The 22,936-nt window shown below is 41.5% G+C and overlaps 1 protein-coding gene across 1 annotated transcript in view; it reads right to left on the reverse strand.

The window, feature by feature from the left end:
- The window catches only part of PMFBP1 (polyamine modulated factor 1 binding protein 1), a 52,964-nt gene extending 32,696 nt beyond the window's left edge, over positions 1-20,268 (reverse strand). Inside the window, exons 1-4 of the mRNA XM_030924387.1 lie at positions 20,257-20,268; positions 13,948-14,100; positions 3,826-4,071; positions 233-454 (exon numbers count right to left, since the gene is read on the reverse strand). Of these exons, the coding sequence (XP_030780247.1) occupies positions 233-454; positions 3,826-4,071; positions 13,948-14,100; positions 20,257-20,268 (633 nt within the window). The remainder of the gene's footprint in view (positions 1-232; positions 455-3,825; positions 4,072-13,947; positions 14,101-20,256) is intronic.
- Between the last annotated feature and the right edge of the window lie 2,668 nt (positions 20,269-22,936).

Below are 22,936 nucleotides of genomic sequence, written 5' to 3' on the forward strand. Positions count from 1 at the left end.
TTTGAAGTGGTGGCTCTTTATATTAATTAAAGAGCCTCAAAGTTGTGAAGAAGTGATCTTACAGCGTATGTGAAAGCTGGGGGTTCAAAACCTGAGGGCTACAAAATCAAGGGCAGGAAATGACATTTGGGTTAAGGTTTGGGTTTCCAGTGGAGGAGGCTGGGACGGTCTGAGGGGACCACCTGGGAGCACGTCCACTTGCCTGGATTGAATGGCCTGGCTTAAGTCCTACCTGACCCATGATCCCGCCGAGCTCCCCCTGCAACATCTTCACTTGGTATTCTAGTAACTCGATGTTGCTCAGGGAAGACTGGTATTTATCCCTGTAGAGGCTTAAGCTCCTCTCTAGGGAGGCGATCTTGTCCCCGGCCAAGGCGAGTTGCTCCTGTGCCAAATGGAGCTTCTCCCCTGTGTTCTCGTTGTGATTTCCCATTTCCTCCTCATAAAGAATCACCTGTAGGTGTAGGAATAAATCCACATTGAGCCCATGGAAGGAAGCATGTAATGAGGAAAGGATGCAGTTGTAAGACTCCCTGCAGAGAAGTCTTGTATCTAAACCAGAAGACCAGATGAACAGAAGAGAGGCTGCACAGATCTAAAAGCTACAGTATGTAATGTCAAGATGTTAATGATCGGAAATAAAAAAAGGTGGCCTAGTTAGAGGTAAGCTCCTTCAAGGCAGGGACCATATCCATTTCCTATTCTGCCCAGCATGTGGTAGGAACTCAGTAAATACTTGCTAGTTGACTAAGAGGAATGAATTTTTATAGCTCTGTTTTTTTAAGGGCTTGAAATGCTGGTAGTTTTTCCTTTCCAGGCATTCTCTAGAAGTTGAACTTAGAAAATGTAGACTTCCTCCTGCACACAGGACGATGTCAACAAAGTTCCCAAGAGAGGTGGGGAACATGACCCAAAGTTCCTCTGGGATTTGCACAATCCTTATTTAGATTTATTTTCTTCCTCATCAAGTAATTAGTCAACCAACGGACAGATATTTATTGAAAGCTCATGAGCATTGTGTTAAGGGCAGAGGGGATATATACATTTAGACATATGCTCACCCCTCAAAGAATTTAAAACTTTCACAATCTTGGGGAGGTAAGAGTTAAAATGAATAAACAGCTGTAGGTAGTTGAGTGTGCTAAATCATATGACTAGAATCTGATGTGTTGAAGGAGTTAACAGCAGAAGAGTCATCAAGGATGACTTTATATTAGTTTAAATAATCCAATGCAGAATGCTGATAGAACATGTTCCATTAGTTGAAGCTCATTATACTTGCTGCCTGTCATTTGAGATTCTTCTCAGGAAAGGATAACTTTGTGTAAGGTATCTACTATGTAAGGAGAAGAGGAGAGGAATATTTTATATCCAAATATTTGTAACCGAAGCTATCAGTGGCCAGCCCATATCCCCTGGGCACTTGCTATTTCTTTGCAAGCTAACCCATTCCCACTGCAAGCATATTCAACTCTGCCTGAGGACTTCTCTGATACCAGCAGCCCATTCAACCAGAGAGGGAAGACCAGGTAGGTTAGAAGTGCTGGGGAGTTAACACCCTCAGGAGCAGCCCTCAACCAGTGACTGGGGTGTGTTGGGTTCACTCTGAGGCATGTCCTACACTATCTGCCAGAGTTCCCCAGAGGGACCAAGCGAGCAGTCTGCTCAATACCAATGTTCTTTATGAGCTTCGGTCCTTCTTTGACTCACTTGCTCGTGTGCTTGCAGGAATCACCTCTGGAATTAGTTACTTGTATTTATATCCTTGTTTTAGGGTCTGCTGTTGAGTGAACCCAACCTTAGACAGAAGTTTGATGAGGCTGTGCAACAAGACATTGAGGGAACTTGGCAGAATGTCTAAAATAATTTTCTCAGTGCTTTCTCAGTTTGGGATCTTTGACAGTGACTGTTATTTGCTGAGTCCCATATCGATTCTCCCGCTCTTGCTTAGTAATTGAGCCTTGACTGTACTGGGGGCAGCAATGCGCCTCCTAAAACACCACATTTCCTAGGCTTCCTAGAAAGTAGCTGTTGCCGCATGACTAATTCTGGCCAGTGATATTTAAGTGAAGGTGTTGTGGCTTCCAGAAAGTGTCCTTCAAAGGAGGGGAGTGTGCCTTTCCTTTCCACCCTTGTCACCTGGTCCCCTGCCCATTTATCTGGATTATTTGGAACAAGGATGTGGCCGAGTATGGTGGCTCACGCCTGTAATCCCAGCACTTTGGGAGGCCAAGATGGGTGGATCACCTGAGGTCAGGAGTTCAAGACCAGCCTGACCAACATGGTGAAACCCCGTCTCTACTAAAAATACAAAAATTAGCCAGGCGTGGTGGCAGGTGCCTGTAATCCCAGCTACTCAGGAGGCTGAAGCAGGAGAGTCACTTGAACTTGGGAGGCGGAGGTTGCAGTGAGCGGAGATTGGGCCAATGTACCCCAGCCTGGGCAACAGAGTGAGACTTCGTCTCAAAAAAAAAAAAAAAAAAAAAAAAAAAAAAAAAAAAAAAAAAGGATGTGACGGTTGGAGCTCCAGGAGGCACCTCAGGTGACTTAGAGAATGGAAGCCCTGAGCTGATGATGGTGGAACCCAAGGATAGACCCTTAGACCTGATGACACATGCAGTTGCCATAACAGCAACAGACCACCTGTCTCTGACCTTTTTAAATATGACACAGAAATAAACTAGCTTATTTATTTTCTGTTACATGCTGCTAAACAGAATCCTAACTCATTCAAGGTCGCTTGATCCAGGCTGGACCCTTTTGTTTAAGTTGTACTGAACCAGTAAGTTTTAACACAGCCTTGCACTGTCTTTTTAAAACTATGTGTGTGTGCACAGGCTTAGTCACAGATTATATTTGTAGGGTTAGAATAACCTTTCTTTGTTCCTCCCACTCTCAATTCTTTTCAGCAAATTTTCATTAGGTGACAATATTCCCTTTTTAAAAAGTTTATGGTCTTTAAGGTCGTTCCTAAAGTCCTTAAATTTAGTCCTTAAGCAACAACACCATCCAAAACACTCTTTGAATTTTTTTTTTCTTCTCTGTCCTTCCAATAGAACCTAACTCCTTGAAATTTTATCTTTAAATCTAAAGAAAGAAAATGCCAGGAGAAATCCCAGGATGGAAGAGTATGTCTGTCCCATCACTTAGAACCCACGGTTTACTGCAGCTAGTGCTATCACTGCTCAAGTGGTTTTAGTGCTGCAGCTTTGGGTCCTTGGAATTTACCTGGGATTCTGCAGGGATGCTACTCTTTGGCTTAGAAAATACCACCCTGGAACATGAATGGGAATTAATGCCCTGAATATACTTAAGTGAAGTCTATATGATCTAAAACTCCAGTCTGAAAAAATTACCTGGTACTCTCAATGATCGACTCCTAGTCAACGTCTGGTTATCTTATCTAGTGTGCAGGTGCCAGGAATTTATATATTATCAAGACCTTATTTTTCTAAAAATGGTGGATTTAATGGACCTTATACCTCTTTTATAACCCTCAGAGACCTACAGTCTTTTGCATTTAAATTGCAGTGGTAATAGAATGGAGAAGATGGACTTATACACACACACACACACACACACACACACACACTCCACATATTCCACATGCATGAATACTGGAGCTCTCACCCAGTTACACCATTCAGTTTAGTTTTCTTCTGCTCAGCTTCAAAAAGATCAAGAATTAAAGGGGAAAGTTTATAAAACCTGCTTGAGATGTTGCAAAGCTCTCCTAAGTCCAACATCTGCTTTCTAGTGGGCTTGGTGTGATTTCTGCAGGTACCTAAGAATGTGGGGGTATTTCCATGGTTAATCTTTCTATACCTCATCTTCTTTCAGTTTGCAGTGATGGTGCAGAAGAACCAGGTCAGAAGTCTGCTTTTCTAGGATGGACTGATACTGGCGGAGAGAACAGTAAGAAGTCTGCAACTCCTCTGTGCGAAACTCCAGTTCTTGTTGAAGAGCCAGCAATTTTTTCTTCAGTTGCTGGAGTTGCCTCAGATGACACTGTTTACTGGACCCAAATTCCATCTCTGACTCCTCGAATGCTAATGCCTGTGCTTGCTTGTTCTACAATAGAGACAGGACATACAGAAAAGGCTTTAGGCCATCACTCAGGATGTATATTCGTTCCAGGATTGTTTTCATTTGTTCAGTCATTCACATCCATCTATCCACCTTTTTATCTCTTCATCTACAGAGAACTTCCCACTCTATTCACAAGGAAATGTATCACTTAGTATTCCCACTCAGTAAGACAAATTCAATAGAAGAAAAAAAAATGGTTCTTATCCACCAAAATCTTATTATTTAGGTCAGAAGAAAAAAATATACACATAAAGGACCTAGAGAGATATGTGTAATAATATGCTCAGGTGTTGCCTTCCCATATAAAGATAACACCAGTGACTTGGAAGGAAATGGATTTCTGGCCATGGTTCTTGGACTAAACTTGGTATTAAAAACACCTGGGTAAAGGAGCATTACATTGAGTCAATGGTGAGTTCTTGGGGATTTTGAAATGCTGAAAAATGAGAGCCAGAGATATTGTTCAGGTACATCTGGGCACTGACTCTGTCTCCTTCTCCTGAATCTTATCTACATTTTCGTTCCTACATTTTCGTTCATTCATTCTTCATTCATTCATTCACTTAATAGACACAGGCGAAGCACCCCCGTTGTACCAGGTATTCTTCTGGTAGGACACATCCCTGTGTTGCTGATGCTTCTATATTTGCTATATTTTCCAGCATCCCTTATGACAATGACATGTGAGAGAAAGGTGGATAAAGAGGGTAGCCTGTGGGCAGTCCTTAGCATCCAACCCTGCTTATTCTCCTCCTGTTCATTCTTTAAGATTCTGTTTAAAACCTGCTCTCCTTCCTGTTTTTTCCCTGCAAAGTTGTCTTTGCACCAGTACCACAGACTTTGCTAGCATGTCCTTAATGTGGTATTCTGTATTCTGTCTGTAATTATTTCTGTGCATTTTAACTTCTAATTAGATTATAAACTCCTGGAGGGCAGGGCCATGTCTGCTCTTATGGGGCCTAGATTATAGATTCATACATACCTATGTATTGAATGAAAGAAATGAAAATAGAGTCCAAGCAATCTCATTGGCTTCCAAGGGTTTGAGCCTGTGGCGTTGACCTCATTAACAGAGTACTTCTAATACAGTGGCTTTCCAATTTTTAAATTAACTTTTTGAAAACAGATTTATTGAGGTATACTTTGCATATCATGAAATGCAACCATTGTTAAGTGTGCAATTCAATGACTTGTAATAAACTTATAGAATTGTGTGACCATCATTACAATCCAGTTTTAGAACATTTCTATCAACCCCCCAAATTTCCTCATGCCCATTTTCAGTCACTCCTGCTCCTTCCTCCAGCTCCAGGCAACCACAAATCTGCTTTCTGCCTCTATGGATTTTCTGCTTTTTCTAGATGTTTCACATATGGAATTGTATAATATGTCATTTTTTGGCTTCTTTAATTTAGCATATATATATATTTTTAAATTTTGAGACAGAGTCTCTGTCACCTGTGCTGGAGTGTAGTGGTGTGATCTTGGCTCGCTGCAACCTCCACCTCCCTGGTTCAAGTGATTCTCATGCCTCAGTCTCCCGAATAGCTGGAATTACAGGCATGCACCACCACACCCAGCTAGTTTTTGTATTTTTAGTAGAGATGGAGTTTTGCCATGCTGGCCAGTTTGGTCTCGAACTCCTAAGCTCATGTGATCTGCCCGCCTTGACCTCCCAAAGTGCTGGGATTACAGGTGTGAGTCACTGTGCCTGGCTGCATAATATTTTTGAGGTTCGTCCAGTTTGCAGCAAGAATCAGTATTTGAGGCTGGGCGTGTGGCTCATGCCAGCACTTTGGGAGGCCGAGGCAGGTGGATCACGAGGTCAGGAGATTGAGACCATCCTGGCTAACACAGTGAAACCCTGTCCCTACTAAAAATATAAAAAAAATTAGCCAGGCTTGGTGGCGGGCGCCTGTAGTTCCAGCTACTCAGGAGGCTGAGGCAGGAGAATGGCGTGAACCCCCGAGGCAGAGCTTGCAGTGAGCTGAGATCACGCCACTGCACTCCAGCCTGGGTGACAGAGTGAGACTCTATCTCATTTGGTTTATCTGTTCACCAGTTGATGGATATTTGGGTTATTTAAGTTTTTGGCAATTATGAATACTGCTGCTATGAACATTAACCATACTAGCCTTTGTGTGGGTATGATATTTTCATTTAATTAATGTGCTCAGCAAATAATGTGGTACACCTACTATATCCAGAACTACACTAGGTAATGGGGATATAGCATTATATAAAACAGACAAATCCCAACTTGAACTACACTAGGTAATGGGGATATAGCATTATATAAAACAGACAAATCCCAACTTTGTGGAGTTTGCATCTAATATGGGGAGAGAGAAAACTAAGCAAGTATATATGTAGTATATTAGAAGGACAAAATGCAATAGGGGAGAGTGAAACAGAGGAGGAAGATGAGGAATGCCAAGATGGAGGAGGTTATATTTTTGAATTAAATGTTTGCATGGAGGACCAAATTGAGAAGCTACATTTAACCCAAAACTTGAAGGAGGCAAAAGAAGGCATCTGGAATGCTCTAGGGAGAGATGGCCCTGGAGGTGGAGGCATGCCTGGTGATATTTGAGGAGCCCCAGGGGTTGCAGCCACTTTTTTTTCTGGCTGGAGCAGAGATAGTAAGGGGAAAAAGTTGTATCTGATGGAGTGAGATAGGAAAAGAAGGTGAGGTCTTTAGGACTGTATAGCCATTCTCGAGACTTTACCTTCTTTCAGGGAGATGAAAGACCTTTGGAGGGTACTGAGCAGAGGAGCAGCATGATCTCCCTGAGCTTTTATGAAGGACACAATGGCTGTTTATCGGAAATCAACTCTAGGCAGGCAAAGACAGAAGCAGAAAGACCAGGTAGGAGGCTACTGCAATAATCCAGACAAAGGATGATGGTGTGGACCAAGACGGTAGCAATGGAGGGTGTGAGAAGTGGTTGGGTTCTAGATGTATCTTGAAATGACAGGACACAGGATTTGCTGCTGGGTTACAGGTTGGATGATGGGACATGATGGTCATCCATAACAGATGATGCCAGGGTTTTGGTCTGAGTAACTGGGGAGATGGAATTTTAATGAGATTAATTCAGTAAGAGCTGGAACCTGAAAGACAAAAAACCTCTACTGAGAGTGGTGATGGCAGCACAGAGAAGGTAAAGGAGGCTCAACCCAGTCCAGAACCAGAAAGATGATAGCTGATTGTGTCAGTACAATCCAAATGACCCTGTCCAAGCTCTACTGGAAGTGTCTCATCCTAAGTGCCTCAGAATTGAGAAGACAGACAGAGAAAATGGACCCACTGTGGTCACCAGGCAAAAGAAATCCTAGGCAAAGACATGCTGAATACTTGGCCTGAATCCAGTGTATGTGACTGGGGGAAAGTTGATGAGACCTCTTTTCTAAGCTGAACAAAGCTAAATTTTGTATTTACTTTGTGTAGCTATAATTGCCAGCATTTATATTAAATGTTGGTGTTTAGGGCTTTCATTCTTTTCAAGATAAGAACACTGCTAGTCTCACAACTCATCTGTGAATGAGGTCTGGAGAGAAGAGAGTTGGGAGTAGCGTGTGTGGTGTGCTCACGTGTGCGTGTACGTGCACATGCACGGATACAGGGGCTTCTGAAGAGCCTGAGTCCTCCTTCTTATACAGTAAGTTAACAGGGTGGGGAGCTACCTGGAAAAAACATGATCACAAATAAGTACTTAACGTGGATAGAATTAATGCAAAGGAGTGAGCATTCTGGGGTAGGGTTAATTCAGAAGGGCTTGTTTTAGTATATATCCAATAAAATTCTTATCAGGCCAGGCATGGTGGCTCACCCCTATAATCCCAGCACTTTGGGAGGCCAAAGTGGGTGGATGGCTTGAAATGAGGAGTTCAAGACCAGCCTGGGCAACATAGCGAGACCCCCATCACTACAAAAAATAAAAAAATTAGCCATGCATGTTGGCACGTGCCTGTAGTCCCAGCTACTTGAGAGGCTGAGGCGAGAGAATCACTTGAGCTCTGGAGTTTGAGGCTGCAGTGAGCTACGATCACACCACTGCACTCCAGCCTGGGCAACAGAGCAAGATACTGTCTCAAAAAAAATCTTTATCAGATTTTGCCAAAATCCTTTTTATTTTGCTTCGTAAGCATCTGTCCACTGCTGAGTGTGTATAACCCTGCTGAAAACTAACCGTGGTCTCCTGTTGCATATTCATTCTTTGCTTCTCTTTCCTTCCACATCCCTATTTTTTCTTCACTGCCCAGAAGAATGAGAGAAATGCTCTTCTTTTAAAAGAAGTCAAACTCTCTCTCTCTTTAGGGCTTCCCCTCTAGTACCTGGTACCCCCATCTATACTTAGGTGTGTTTAGAATTGCTCTTTGGCCTTAAAGCTTCCTGTGGGAAATAAATGTCTTTTCCTAAATGATGTGTATAAAGCTTAGCAGTCTGGCAGGGATACTGGTGAGATGTCAATGCTTAATCTTCCCCAGAGGTCATCTTGAATCTTCTGGGTTTAATTTTGGTCTGAGGCAACATGATGGGCTAGCCAGATGATGAAAGTTCATGCAACTCTTCCAGTACAGGACAAATATAGCACCCAATCTAATTTGCCTGGTTATAAAGATCCAAGGACTGCTTCTATCTGCAGAGAAACTAGAGTTCTTTGGATAGGAATTTTAAATATTTGCACACTATAGATATCAATGGGTTTAGAGGAATCAAATTTCAAAGACTTGGAGAAATGCCTAGACTTATTTGAGACCTATTAAATTTCTACTTATTTATCCTTATGCATTCAAAAGTTTATTTTTCTAAATTCTAAAGGAATAGAAAATGACACACTATGGATTAAGCCTACACTTCACTTACAAATGTGCTGAAGAGCAGTATCTCAAAGGCACCAACTTATTTCCTATTGCTTCTTTGTCTTCTTTTTTTTAAACATTCTTTCTAATGAAGACGCAGATATTTTATTAGAGTCTTCTTTGACTTTTAAACTGAGATCTGAAGAAAATAAGCATGTTGAAAGACTAGTTCTTACAGAGGTGAGACTGGTTCTTAAAATGACCATCTGGAGTGAGATGTGATTCTGGAGGCCATCTGGTCTACCAGGTTTCTCAGCTGGATTTCTATCCAGGTCTCAGCTGCTTGAAAAGATGGGGACTGCTGGCTGTCCATAGGAACCTGTTCCCATATTTAGTCAACCTTTCAGCCCTACTTGTGGTCAAAGAGATTATAGCTATTGCTCCTTCCTTGCCTATGTGGCCACTTGATCACAGAAGGAAATTAATTGGCCTGGCATGATTTGCCTTTTGAAAAGTCACGTTGGTTTCCACCCAATACTTTGTGCTTTTCAAGTTGATGCTAATTGATTGATGTTAAGTTCTGTATTTTCCTTGTACTGAAGTTAAGCTGACAGGTCTATAATTACAAGGATTGTCCTTTTTCCCTTTTTAAAAAGATGAGCACTTCATTTACCCTTTTTCAGTCTACAGGGACTTTCTTTATCCTTTTGAGTTCTCAAAAATAATCACTAGCAGCTATGTAATAACACCTGCCAATTCCTTAAGTACTCTTCGAAGTATGTCATCAGGCCCTGCTGATTTGCCTAAAGCTGGCTTTTCAAAATACTTTTTAACCATTTTGTTCCCTGTTCTAGTTTGCGCTGACTAGGTTGGCATTGTTCTGATAACTGAATCCCTAATGATTTTTTTTTTTTTCATTTAAGAACCAAAAAGTCTCACTATCTTTTTTTAATGGAGATTTTTTCTTTATTGAGAAACTTAAGACTTGGATACATCAAACTGAATTAATTTCCTGGGGAGGGTACCAAAATCCACAATAGAAAAAAGAAGTTAACACTGTCTGGGCCACAGCAGAACCAGAGAATACATTTGTATAGCTGAAAAATTCTAAGTTCTTCATATTTGACCTTTTGATACAGCATGATCTATTAAATTTGTGATAGGTATTCTTGGTGTTCAGGTCCATAGAACAACATAGGAAGTCTGCAAACTTTCAGCTGAATTGCATGAGGGGTTATTTGGCTTTTGAATCAGTTTCTCCTTGTTCACGAGGTAGCAGCAGCAACCATTAGCACAGATGAGGACTAACTTACTTTTTCAGTCATTGTCATGAACTTCTTTTCCTAACTTTGAGGTGAGATATTTCCTTTGAACTCTAGTTTAGCCTTATATCACTGGATAGGTTTATCTGCTTTTTTTTTTTTTTTTTTTGAGATGGAGTCTCACTGTGTTGTTGAGGCTGGAGTGAAGTGGCATGCTCTCAGCTCACTGCAACCTCTGTGCCCTGGATTCAAGCACTTCTCCTGCCTCAGCCTCCCGAGTGGCTGGAATTATAGGCGCCTGCTACCATTCCTGGCTAAGTTTTGCATTTTTAGTAGAGACGGGGTTTCGCCATGTTGGCCAGGCTGGTCTCGAACTCCTGACCTCAGGTGATCCACCCGCCTCAGCCTCCCAAAGGGCTGGGATTACAGGCGTGAGCCACCGCGCCCGGACTTATCTCTTACTTTTTATGTCTTCTACAAGTTGCATTTCTTGTACTTCCTTGTACTAGTAGAACAGAGAACTGTATGTTTAAGAGACATGAATTTTAGATGCATCTTTCTGATGTTGATATTCTTCTCACTAGTGACTTCTGCTTGCCTGAGATTCACTTAAAAAAAAAGTAGTTTGAATAATTTTTGATTTACAGAAAAATTGCAAAAGTAGCCCAGAGAGTTCCCATATGTTCTTCATACAGCTTTCCCTAAGGCAAACTTCTTAAATAACTGGGTACATTTGTCTAAACTAAGAAATTAATGTTCGAAGATTACTATGAACTATACTTTATTGGATTTCACCAGTTTTTCCACTAATGTGTTTTCTCTGTTCCAATATCTAATCCAGGATTTCACATTGCATTTAGAAGATTCAGTGAAATATTTTTTTTCCATTCCTAATGATTCAAAATGATACTGTGTAATAATGTCCATCAAGATTCTACTAACTTTACATCTTCAACAAATTACTTTTATCCGCAGGAATCAAACTCGCCTTATATAGCTTTATGCTAAAAATAGTGTCCTCTGTACACTTCAAAGATGAGTTTGGCAATCTGAGCTCTACTGAATATCAGGGCATGCACCCTATGCCACCATCAGGGAATGGAGCCTGGGAAAATTGCTCAAAAGGCCCTTTCTTTTCTGGTTTGATAATTTTATTATGATATCTTTGTTGTTCTTTTCTCCTTTCACTTTAATTGAGATTCTCTTTTGATTCCTGGGCAGGCCCAGGACTATGGTGAGGCAAGTGAGATGCAAATTTTAAGGAGGCACTCAGTCTCAAGGTGGAGCACATGCAGGTTGGCACCTGAAGAGCTTGTGCCCATGAATTTTGCACCTTAGCCACCCCATTTGCTTCACCCTATTTCCTGCTCTGTTCCTGGGATTGGGAGCATAACATAGTTTTGATTTGCAAGGTCATATCACTCACCCCTTAGCTGCCACTCCTTTTATTATACATAACATCTAATGTAATATTTTAATCTTTTTGCATAATTGTGGTCATAAACTCTGATCTCCTGCTTGTTTCCCCAGCTCCTTGTTAGAGAGTAGTCAGAATTTCAGAAAGTCCTGGTTTCCCTTTTGTTCCCATATTACATTTCCATGTGGAAGGCAGATCTTAAAGGGATTTTCTGGGCGGATGAGTGTAAGTCTACAGCTAATTGTGTATTTGTATGCGTAGTCTGCTATTTAAATTCTGCACTAAGTGCTAGGGGAAAAAAGAGCCCGCTTTAAAGCTTGTTTCAAGCTGTTAGACCTTCTTCTGGGCAATTAGAATAATAAAATGCAATTTAATACCTTTCTCCTTTCCAAGTTGCCAGGTACATTTATAAGCCACATGGCTTTTCCTGACTGGGGGAATAAGTAAACTCATGACAGCAATGGTGAAAATATCCTAAAATGTTAATATTTAGAAAGAAGTAAATTATGATAATCTTCTTCCTGAGATCCATTTAGGAAACCAGTGGATTTTTCTCTATTTGTGACTTCCTGAGGAAAGCAATGCTTAGAAGATGAAGTAGAAATGCTTTGTTGGTAGTATTTCTAGGGCATTGCAGAGGAACAATTTGTGGTTTCAATAGTGAGGTGGTAAGTTCTGGGAGAACTCTTATAGACGCAATGAAAAGAGGCCAGATCCTTGACCACAAACAGTGAAGAACACGGTGGTGGCTTCACAGCCGCCCAGAGGCTAACTTTGGGTGTCCAGCAACAGGTCTGTGCAGCCAGGACCTGCTTTCTGTTTACCAAGAACTCAAGTCACTAAATGGAAATGAAGACCACAAGTAAAGAATTCTTGGAAACCCAAAATGTTCAGAGAACTGTGGGAAAATATCTCCCAGCTGGCTCCCCAGCTTGTGTGGATAAATTTAGAGACTGACTTAAAGACCTTAGATTTAGAGCTTCCAAAGAAAGCAAACCTCAGGCTGAAATGAAATTACCTCAGCTGATGAACAGCCTAGACTCTAGATAAGTATTAGTCCAAAATCAGTCTCAAGAAAGATGCTCATGCCAGGAGGTCTGCATGTTCACACATGCGTAGGATCAGTGCTACTGAGTGTCTTGGCTCGGGCAGCCCTGAAAGCAGGCTCTGTGACAAGGAACTGAGGGTCAAGTAGTAGTTGATGTGGGAGGTGGTCTTAGTAAACTCTGACTGGGGAGTGGGAGACTGAAGGAAGGGAAGGAAGCAGATAAAAGGTGTGTCCACTCATTGATTGATGGGCATTTGGCTGGTTCCATATTTTTGCATGTGGTGTATATATACAATGGAATACTACTTAGCCATAAAAAGGAATGAATTAATGGCATTCGCAGCAACTTGGATGGAATTGGAGACTATTATTCTAAGTGAAGTAACTCAGGAATGGGAAACCAAACATCATATGTTCTCACTTATAAGTGGGAGCTATGCTATGAGGATGCAAAAGCATAAGAGTGAAACAATGAACTTTGGGGACTCTGGGGAAGGGTTGGGGGATGGTGAGGGATAAAAGACTACAAATTGGATTCAGTGTATATTGCTTGGGTGATGGGTGCACCAAAATCTCACAAATCACCGCTAAAGAACTTACGTAACAACAACAACAACAACAACACTGGGTTAAAAAAAAAAAGTGTGTCATCAAGTCAGGTACCACTGTGAGCAACTGGGCTCAGGTGCATTGAGGAAGTCTGTGAGACAGCATGCCTCGGGTTACCTCTGACGAGGGAGAAAGGAAGGTGGGAGATGTAATCTACCATCTCCTCATCTGACATTGCTTGAAGGTTGCTTCTAGAGGCATTCACTCTTGAGAAACTGAGCTTGTCCTATTATCAGTTTCCTGCATCCAGAAGAAAAGCTTACAGGCAGTAAGACACAGGTGCAGCAATAAATATCCCTTGCTATCCCGATGCACACTGATACCTTGGAGCAGGTGCGATGGTTTTTATTTTCATGGTTGACTTAGAAGTTTGTCTGAGATCCATAGCAGATGCTGCTCCCCTTGTATCACTATGATCTGATATTTTCAGGGCAACGGGCTGTAAATACAGGTGTGAAAGGCCCGATAAGGAAAACATTGTGCCTAGGATGTACATGACCTTGGAGATAGATGGAAAAATCCTGAAGGCAGGAATGGCATTTTCCGTGTGTGTGTGTGTTGGGGTGTGCGTGTTTAATTCTCTTAATTATCTCTCATTGCTTGCTCAATAAGTACTCTTGAATGAACAGTGGAAGAACTTTCTATTATTCCCGCCCAAAGGAACAGAGGCAGGAGTCGAGGGAGCAGGGGTGAGCGGCCGCTGCCAAGTCCCTTACGTGGCTGCTGTTCATTGCCTCCTCCATGCAGAGCTGATTGTCCTGCAAGGTCTTCCTCTGTCTCTTGCAGACATCGTGCAGATTCTTGATGTCAACTTGCAGGCTTAACAGCTTGCTGTTCAGGCTGCTCACTTCTCTGTCTCTCTCCCCCGCCTAGGCAGCCAGAAAAACAAAAGCATCAATTATAAGCTATCAAGAAAGTGCTTGCTTTCGTTCACTTAACAGGTTGACAGAGACTTGAAATTTGCTGGAAATTTGTCCATCAACCGTTAGCTGTTATTACTCATCCTGTGTGACATTTACACAGTTTCCAATTGCCAGGTGTCTGAGCGCTCTGTGTTATTCAGACAATTACTGATTTATATTAATTAATCTTCACCACACTGCTGAGGGTGCACCACAGACAATTCCCCTGTTTTTCAAGAGGAAGTCAGTGCCTAGAATAATTCTAGGCACCTAGTGGACTGTCTATAAATATTAATGACTCTGCCACTGATGAACATATTGAGATGTCAAATGAACTTGTCAAGACAAGTATAGTGAATCCATGATGGGCTTGATATGGGATTCTGAAGTCTCTTACCTTTCTCTTCTACCCACTAGACTACCAAAAGATCTCCCTCACCTATAAACCCAGTGCTTTTCTTTTTTTTTTGAGACGGAGTCTCGCTTTGTCACCCAGGCTGGAGTGCAGTGGCACAATCTTTGCTCACTGCAAGCTCCGCCTCCCGGGTTCATGCCATTCTCCTGCCTCAGCCTCCTGAGTATCTGGGACTACAAGCACCCGCCACCACTCCAGGCTAATTTTTTTTAATGTTTTCAGTAGAGATGGGGTTTCACCATGTTAGCCAGCATGGTCATGATCTCCTGACCTCGTGATCTGCCCACCTCGGCCTCCCAAAAGTGCTTTTCTTTAGAGGCATTCACAATGGGAATAAAAGTGAGATCCCTGGGCTGGTGGCTAAGTTCTGTCTTTGATTATGAGTGAAAAGAATTAGCTAATTGTTGCTAGATGGGGATGGAAAGTAGTGATTGAGATATAAATAGAGTGTGTGGGGCATAGTAACTTGGGTGGGGGTGCGGGTGCAGAGCTGCTGTAGGAGGGTGGGGCTTTATCACACCAGGATGCCACCTCCACTCCCAGAGTTGTGGGTGGTAATGGTGTGAAAAGGAATGAGGAAGAAGTCCTGTGTGAACCTGTGTAGTGCTTCACTTCTGTCACTGTGCTGGTTTTCTACAACGCTCATGAGCACAGGTGTTACTGGTGCTGAGTTTCAAATCTAGGAACTGAGGCTGTTTCTTTCATGGTAAGTACATGGTTTGGCTCTGTGTCCCCACCCACATCTCATCTCAAATTGTAATCCTCACGTGTTGAGGGAGGGACCTGGTGGGAGGTGATTGGGTCATGGGGGTGGTTTCTCCCATGCTGTTCTTACAATAGTGAGTGAGTTCTTACAAGTTTAAAAGTGTGGCCCTTCCCCTCACTGTCTCTCTCCTGCTGCCAGCCATGTAAGATGTGCCTTGCTTCCCCTTTGCCTTCTGCTATGATTGTTAAGTTTCCTGAGGCCTCCCCAGCTATGTGGAACTGTGAATCAGTTAAACCTCTTTTCCTGATAAATTACTCAGCCTCCAGTAGTTCTTTATAGCAGTGTGAAAATGGACTAATACAGTACCTATCTCTTAGGTTAGATTACCAAGAGGGTTCTTAAGTGAGGATTCATGGCATCTATTAAAGAAACACTCCCAAGAAAAACCAGCATGGAAGAAGGGGAAGCAGGATAGGGAAGGGGTAAAAACCAAGTACAGGTACATTTTCAGAGAATCCTGTGGGCAGTAATTTTAGCCTGCTCATACAGGAAACTCTGGAATATAAGCTACACCTTACAGTCTGTCCTGATTGGTGTCAGTGAAAGCTGGGCTGTCAAACTCAGCATCAGTCAGTCAATGGCCAATGGCCATCCCATGGGTTATAAGCAACTAAGAACTTCCAGCTCTCTGCCCCTGTAGGCAGTGACTTCAGTAGTCTAAAGACAATTCTTCTAAGAGAGTTACAGCTGCAAAAGTGCGCAGTAGGCAGGGGATAGGTGCATAGAAATAGTGAAGGGAAATAAGCCACAGTGCCCAAGGTCTCACATCTGGTTAGTAGTAGGGCCAGGAGAGCACGTTCTTCCTGACCCTGTAGCTGGTGCTGTGCCATCCTATCCGACTGACTGGTTTGTCTTTTGAAATACATGAGCTGCATAACATACATTCCCAGAGGAACTGGAGACCTGATATGGGCATCGTAAATCAAGCCTTACTGGACAGGTCAGTTTAAAGGACCCCTACACAAGGCCGAGGGGGGCCGGAGGACAACGGCGAGAATCGGACATTGCAATGTCAGAGTATTCGGAATTCAGAAGGTTTCCCAGAACTGCTGCTGTCTCCGCTGATTTATTTCTTCATTTCCATTTAGTACCTGGATTTTTTTTTAACCACTTTACAGTTTAATTAGGTTAACGGCATGGCTCTGTCATTAAAAGGATTTCATTATCTCAAAACTCTCCCTCCTCCTCTCTTGCTCCCATCCTTCGTTCCTTACTTCCAGAAAAATAACAGTGGATGTCAACTGTCCTAAGCATGTAATTACCATTAAGACAATTACCAGGGACTCTCTTAAGAGAATATGTATAGAGTGGCCTTAAAAAACGGTGTACAGACACTGTTTTCTAACTTGGAAACAAAATGCTTAACTCGATAAAGAGTGGTAGTTTGATTCTGGTGCTTTGGATCCCTTTCCTGTGGTTACCACACTGGGAATAGGGTATGGAGCCTCTCCAGGAAGTGGGACCCTAAGGAACCTCTTCACTCTGGCCACAGGACTGTCTTTCTTTGGCATCTACGAGCAATTTAGGTGACAACAAGATGCCTGCTCCACAAGAGAGCCAAATACCCTATACTCTTGCCTTGGTGCTGAATATATGTGTCTTAAGGCAGGGACCCTGACAGCAGATTGTTCCCCATGGAGACTAGTACACTGAAGGCTCACTAACAAAATACCAATGATACACACTTGAGTTTCTCTAAATTAAAAGTTAAGTGCTCTCTCTCAGGCCAATAAAAATATCCTTTCTTCCTCCAGTTTTGGATATCCTCTGAGTAGAAGGCCTGATAGCCCAATTCTTTTGCACCACCAGAAGTTCAGAATTGGATCTTCAATGTAGATGACCTCATCTAATTTGTACATTTAGCGTTGGCTCAGAGTCTCTGAGAAAATGTCTTCATTCACGAAACAAGGTTTGGAATAAATCATTTCTTTGAACGTTCCTTAAACCAGTTGAATAACAAATATGTTTTGATGGATGTCAAGTGAAATTCACTTTTGAAAACAAAACTTAACCATTCACTCCTGGAAACCAAATTATAAAGAGGTTTTGATGCATCAGAAAAGGAGTAAAAATGCTGGGAGAGTCATCAGGTGATTTCCAGAACCACGTTCAATTTTTAATTATAGGGAGTTATTAGAAAAGGCTGTGCTCACCTCAGAACCCCAGAAAAGCCAATGTTTCTGGGGTCTCAGTGAACCTAATTTCTTGCTAGTATCTCACACAGATATTAGCTGTAAACTATTTATAATCCTATCTACTTTATGAAGGCTAAATCCCAGGCAGATGCCTTTTGAGTATCAACATGCAATAGGGATAGATTTAATCTGACATTTCATCAGTCATAGTTCTGTAACCATTACTGGGGCATGAGATGAACCGAGAGTCATAATGTTGACCCTCAGGCAACATCTGATCCTGTCCTGGATCGGAAGTCATTAACAATGGCTGAAATCACAAGTCTCTGCTGCCAGGTGAGTTTTCATTTACATAAGTCATGTACTTAGTTACCTGGTTTCTCTTATATAAGGTTGGAACCTGGTCACTCTGCTTTGAAACATATGACAGCAGCAGCAGCTATCAACCCACAGGCAAAATGATAAGTGCTGATACTGCAGTGGCACCATATTCATGATAACTATTAGAAAATAGGTTATTTACTGAAGCAAATTTTCTGTATTGATTAAATGGGTCTTTTGTCAAAAAGCATGGTATCTCAAACATATATTTCAAAACAGGAGAAGACATTTTGCTCTAGGTTTCCAAGTATCGACAGTCTCAAGCTTCTTCTTGGGGGAAGCTAATGTTAAATTGAAGCTCGTGATTTCAGTAGCATTTTCAGAGCCCAAGAGCATTGCAAAGATTCAAAATGGCAGCATTCCCAGGGATTTGGCATTTCAACATGAAAATCCAGAGTAATTTAGGATTCAACCAATAACACCATAAAGGTCATCATCTTTGGGATATTATCTTATTTGTCTGAGGATAAGGACAAATCTTCAATAATCAATGGGAAACCACTTTTAACCACCACTAATATCACAACCATTCAATTTATGGTGAGAGTCATGCCTTAAGAATCACGAAACCTGAAAAACTAACATTGATTCAGGAATTTTTACATTCTACTTGTGTAATAGTAGAGTTTACAGTTATCTGCAGTAATTTTAAACACTATTGATATTACTGACTTGATTACCAGTTGACTTTTCCATTTATAGAAATATTACAGTTTTTGCATTACTTATGATGGAAATGAATGGGTACTTATACAAGGTTTTGCCTGTGAACAAACATTTAGAACCAATTATGTTCATATACTGAAGAGTGACTGTATTTTATGGTGTTCTAAATTCTTTAAAAATTGGTGTATACCTGTGTAACAAATCTGCACATTCTGCACATGTATCCCAGAACTTAAAGTATAATAAAAAAGATTAAAAAAAGAAAACATTATGAAATGTAAGAAGGCTAAACACACATACACACACACGCACACACTTAGATTAACAAATTTAAAAAGATATCTGAGAGATTCCCTTATCAGTTGTATATTCATTAACAAGTTATTTAACTTCTGTGGCTATATTTCCCTATGTATAAAATAGAGATAATTATAGTTTCCTTAAGGTTGTTGTGATGATTAAATGCATTGGTAGATACAACGTACTTAGAACACTGTCTGACACATATTGTGGAAGGCTAGATTAGTGTTTGCCATAAAAACAAAATTGGCCATAAGTATACAGTGTAGAATACACACGACATATGGTGGAGATCAGCCACCTATGGAACGTGGGCTGATTTTTATTGGCACCTGGGCAATTTTCACAGACTTTTCACTATCATATCATTTGAGAAATTATTCTACCAAGAAGGTAAGCTCCATGAGAGTAGGGATCTTTGTCTATTTTGTTCACTGCTTTATTCCCAGCTCCTAGAACAATGAATGCCTGGCACATTGAAGGAGATCCACAGATATAAGTTAAATGAAGAAACAGCCTTCTAGAAAATCCATACCAGATCCTTGTTCCCCACAGAACTGGTATCAAGTTCTGTATGGCTCCAGTAATGCAGCACGAAAGGAGTGGACTGCCTGTTTCAGAATCTGCTCACCTCTTGGTAGGAGGTCTGTTAAAAAGCATATGGTATGTGGGACAATCCTTTACGCATCAAAACAGTCCCCTTAAATCCTTTCTGAAACAAGGTAGGGCATACATAAACATAGTTTGTTGCTGTTGTCGTTGTTTTTGTGACAGGGTCTTTGTCGCCCCAACTGGAATGCACTGGTGTGATCATGGCTCACTGCAGCTTCAACCTCCCAGGCTCAAGTGATCCACTTGCCTCAGCCTTCCGAGTGGCTGGGACCAAAAGAGCATGCCACCACACCTGGCTAATTTTTTTTTTTTGTAGAGACAGGGGTCTTACTGTGTTGCCGAGGCTGGTCTTAAACTCTGGGGCTCAAGCGATCCTCCTGCCTTGGCTTCCCAAAGTGCTGGGATTACAGGTTTGAGTCACTGTGCCTGACCCCATAAACACAGTTTGACCAAAAGATTAAACTAATCAGACACTCCATCTTCATATCATTCCAGATAAAGAGAGAATGTTAGCAACAATAGTTAATATCAATTAAATACCTTCTACATGCACTACCTTTGCTAAACCTCATACCAACTCTTTGGAATAGGTGATCATCATTCATATTTTCTAGATAAAGCAAAGGAAACTTAAAGTAGGCAAAAAACTCAGTATCATACTGCTGATAGATATGGACCCAGACCCACCCAGCTCAAGTCTGGGCTCTTAAACACGATGCTCTGCTGCCCACCTCTGTCCCTGATATTTTGTGATGCTTGTTACTGGAATTTTGAATAATAAAACATGAAAAAAAGTCCCTTGTAATGAATATTCAACTCCACGTATGTAGAGGAGTTAGGAGCCTTACCTCATCTTTCATTTCCTTGGCAGCTCTCAGTTCTCCTTTAACCTTTAGTATTTTCTGAGCTTTGTTATAAACCTGAAAAAGTCCAAGTATTTAAGATGGAAAAAGTATAAATGAGCCTGCCCTTTAAAGATTTTCCCAGCTGGATCTAGGCCCTCAGCAAGAGGTTTGGAAAATTTTCCCGAACTGTTAGCAATACCCATTTGCCTACCCATCTGTTTGTGTTTTCAAAAGTGTGTTAAAACCTCCAGATGGTAGGACCATGGTTTTACATCTTTTCCAGAAAACCACTAATTGGTGAACCAAACAGTTTCTGAATTCACCCTTCTTGGAAAGCAAAAAGTCTGAATCGAGTTTACTTTTTGGATTTCTATGTACTCTATGGCTCAGATAGAGTTAACATTATGTACTTACTGTGAACCAGACATGATGTGCATGACCCAACTTCATTCTCACATGAACCCTGGGAGGCAGGGACTACTACTATCCTCATTTATAGACAAGGAAACTGAGGCCCAGAGAGGCTAAGTGACTTACCCAAGGTCACAGAGGCTCTCTTACTACTCTATGAGGAGCTTCCATTAATTTTGTAACTATTCTTATGAAATATCTGATGATGTGATGTTTTTTAAGCATCAGCTTGTTATAATGTTGATGCTCATAAAGTTAGGAAACCTGTGAAGTCTGAGACTTATCTAGCTAGAAAGCCTCCAAGGAAACCAAAGGTCTTTGCACATGTATGTGTGTGTAAGTACAGGATGATGCACTTGAGGTCATAATGCACTGAGCTTATTAAAATTATCTCATTCATTCTGTTTTTAACCCTAAGAATAGAGGAATTTCCACCAGGAACTTACCTGCAGAATAGCTCAAGGAATAAGAAGCTATTAAAATACTCATCTTTTGTAATAAACCACATCCCCTATCCCTAATATATGCCAAGAGGAAGAGAGAATGTTGGTGATGTGTGGAATCTGGAATGTTTTATGAAGCTGAATTTTGATTTCCTGCATTGTGTACCCTCTGAAGTCTTCATGCACAGAGGTGTGTCGTGGGAATGGAGGTGTGGCTCAGGCTCACCTGGTGGGGACAGGCTAGGTGATGGTGTAGCAACAAACAACCCCCAAGTCTCAGTGGCTTACAACCGTGAAGGTTTATTTTTTACTCTTGCTACATGTCCTTTATGAGTCAGCTGGGGCTCTGCTCCACATCGTCCGTCCTCAGTCTCCTCATAGTCCTCAGCTGGTGGAACTTCTATTATCTAGTATGTTACCTGTTGCCATGGTAGCAGAAAGGGAACTTGGTGAATCACCTACTGGTTCTTAAAGTGGAAGTGAAACACTTTGCTTCTGCTCACATTTCATTAGCCAAACAAGTCACATAGCCATGCCTAACTTCTTCCTTTATCTCCCCAAAGAAATACAGGCATATGTCAGAGAGATTGTGGGTTCGGTTTCTGACCACCAAAATGAAGCAAATATCACAATGAGGCAAGTCACACAAATGTCTTGGTTTTTCAGCGCATAGAAAATTTATGTTTACACTATACTGTGGTCTACTAAGTGTGCAATAGTATTATGTCTAAGAAAACAAGGTGCATAACTTAATTAAAAATACTTAATTGCTAAAAAATGCTGAGGTGGACACAAGGGAGCACATGCTGTTGGAAAAATGGCGCCATTAGACTTGCTTGATGCAGGATTGCTACAAACTTTCTATTTGTTAAAAATGCAATATTTGTGAAGCACGGTAAAGTGAAGAGCAATAACACGAGGTATGCCTGTATTGGCGAACATCACAAATGACTTCCATACTAGTCAAGCAAGAAGATTAAAAATAGCGTGGCATAAAAGAACACTAAACAGGGTTCTAGGCCACCAAGCTTATAAACCTGGTTCAGCAGCTCACTGGAGGAGTGGCCTTTGGAAAGGCCTTCATATCTCTGCACCTTCATTTCTGCTTCTGTAAACTAGGAAGCTGTAATAAATGGCCTTTAGAAGTCTTTCCTAGCTTTCAAGTTCACTGATTCAGTGCTCTACCATGATGGACATCTTTCTGTAGGAGGAACTATGAACTCAGCCCAAGTATCATACAAAAAGTTGTAACAGAACAAATGTATCCTTGAGAATCATACTTCTTTGCAGGCAAGCCCACTGGATAGTCAAGAGATGATTCTGAAATCAAATGAAATCTTGTCCAAAAGACAGAAAACTTATTTTCTAGATTGTGATAGTTTCATCCACTATGGAGTTACACAGCTGTAGTTGCAAGAGCCAAGAGCATTTCGAAGCAAAATAGAAGGCATAGGTTCTAATATTTGCATGAAAACATACTGAATTTACTAAGTAAGGTAAGAAGAAAAAAAGAGAGCTGGAGTTTGTTGCATGAAGGAGACGTCAGAATCTTGAGTCATTAACAATAGCAGCGGGCAGTTTGGAAGGGCTTATGATGAAAAAACTGGAAGTGTTATATGATAAGTTTTTGATGCATTTGACAGTAATGTTTGCCAGATGGATAGGGAAGAGTGCTTTGGGGGAGCCCCACAGGCTTTACAAAATGCTTACGGGAATGTTCACAGTGCTGTCTGACTGAGGAGTGTGGCTGGACAGATACTTTGTGGAGGAAGGGCTCATCCCAGAGGGAGGGACTCTCTACCAGATCCCCGGTTACTGACTCTCTGAAG

This window comes from Rhinopithecus roxellana, chromosome 20 (genome assembly GCF_007565055.1).
Source record: "Rhinopithecus roxellana isolate Shanxi Qingling chromosome 20, ASM756505v1, whole genome shotgun sequence".
Classification (NCBI taxonomy): Eukaryota; Metazoa; Chordata; class Mammalia; order Primates; family Cercopithecidae; genus Rhinopithecus; species Rhinopithecus roxellana.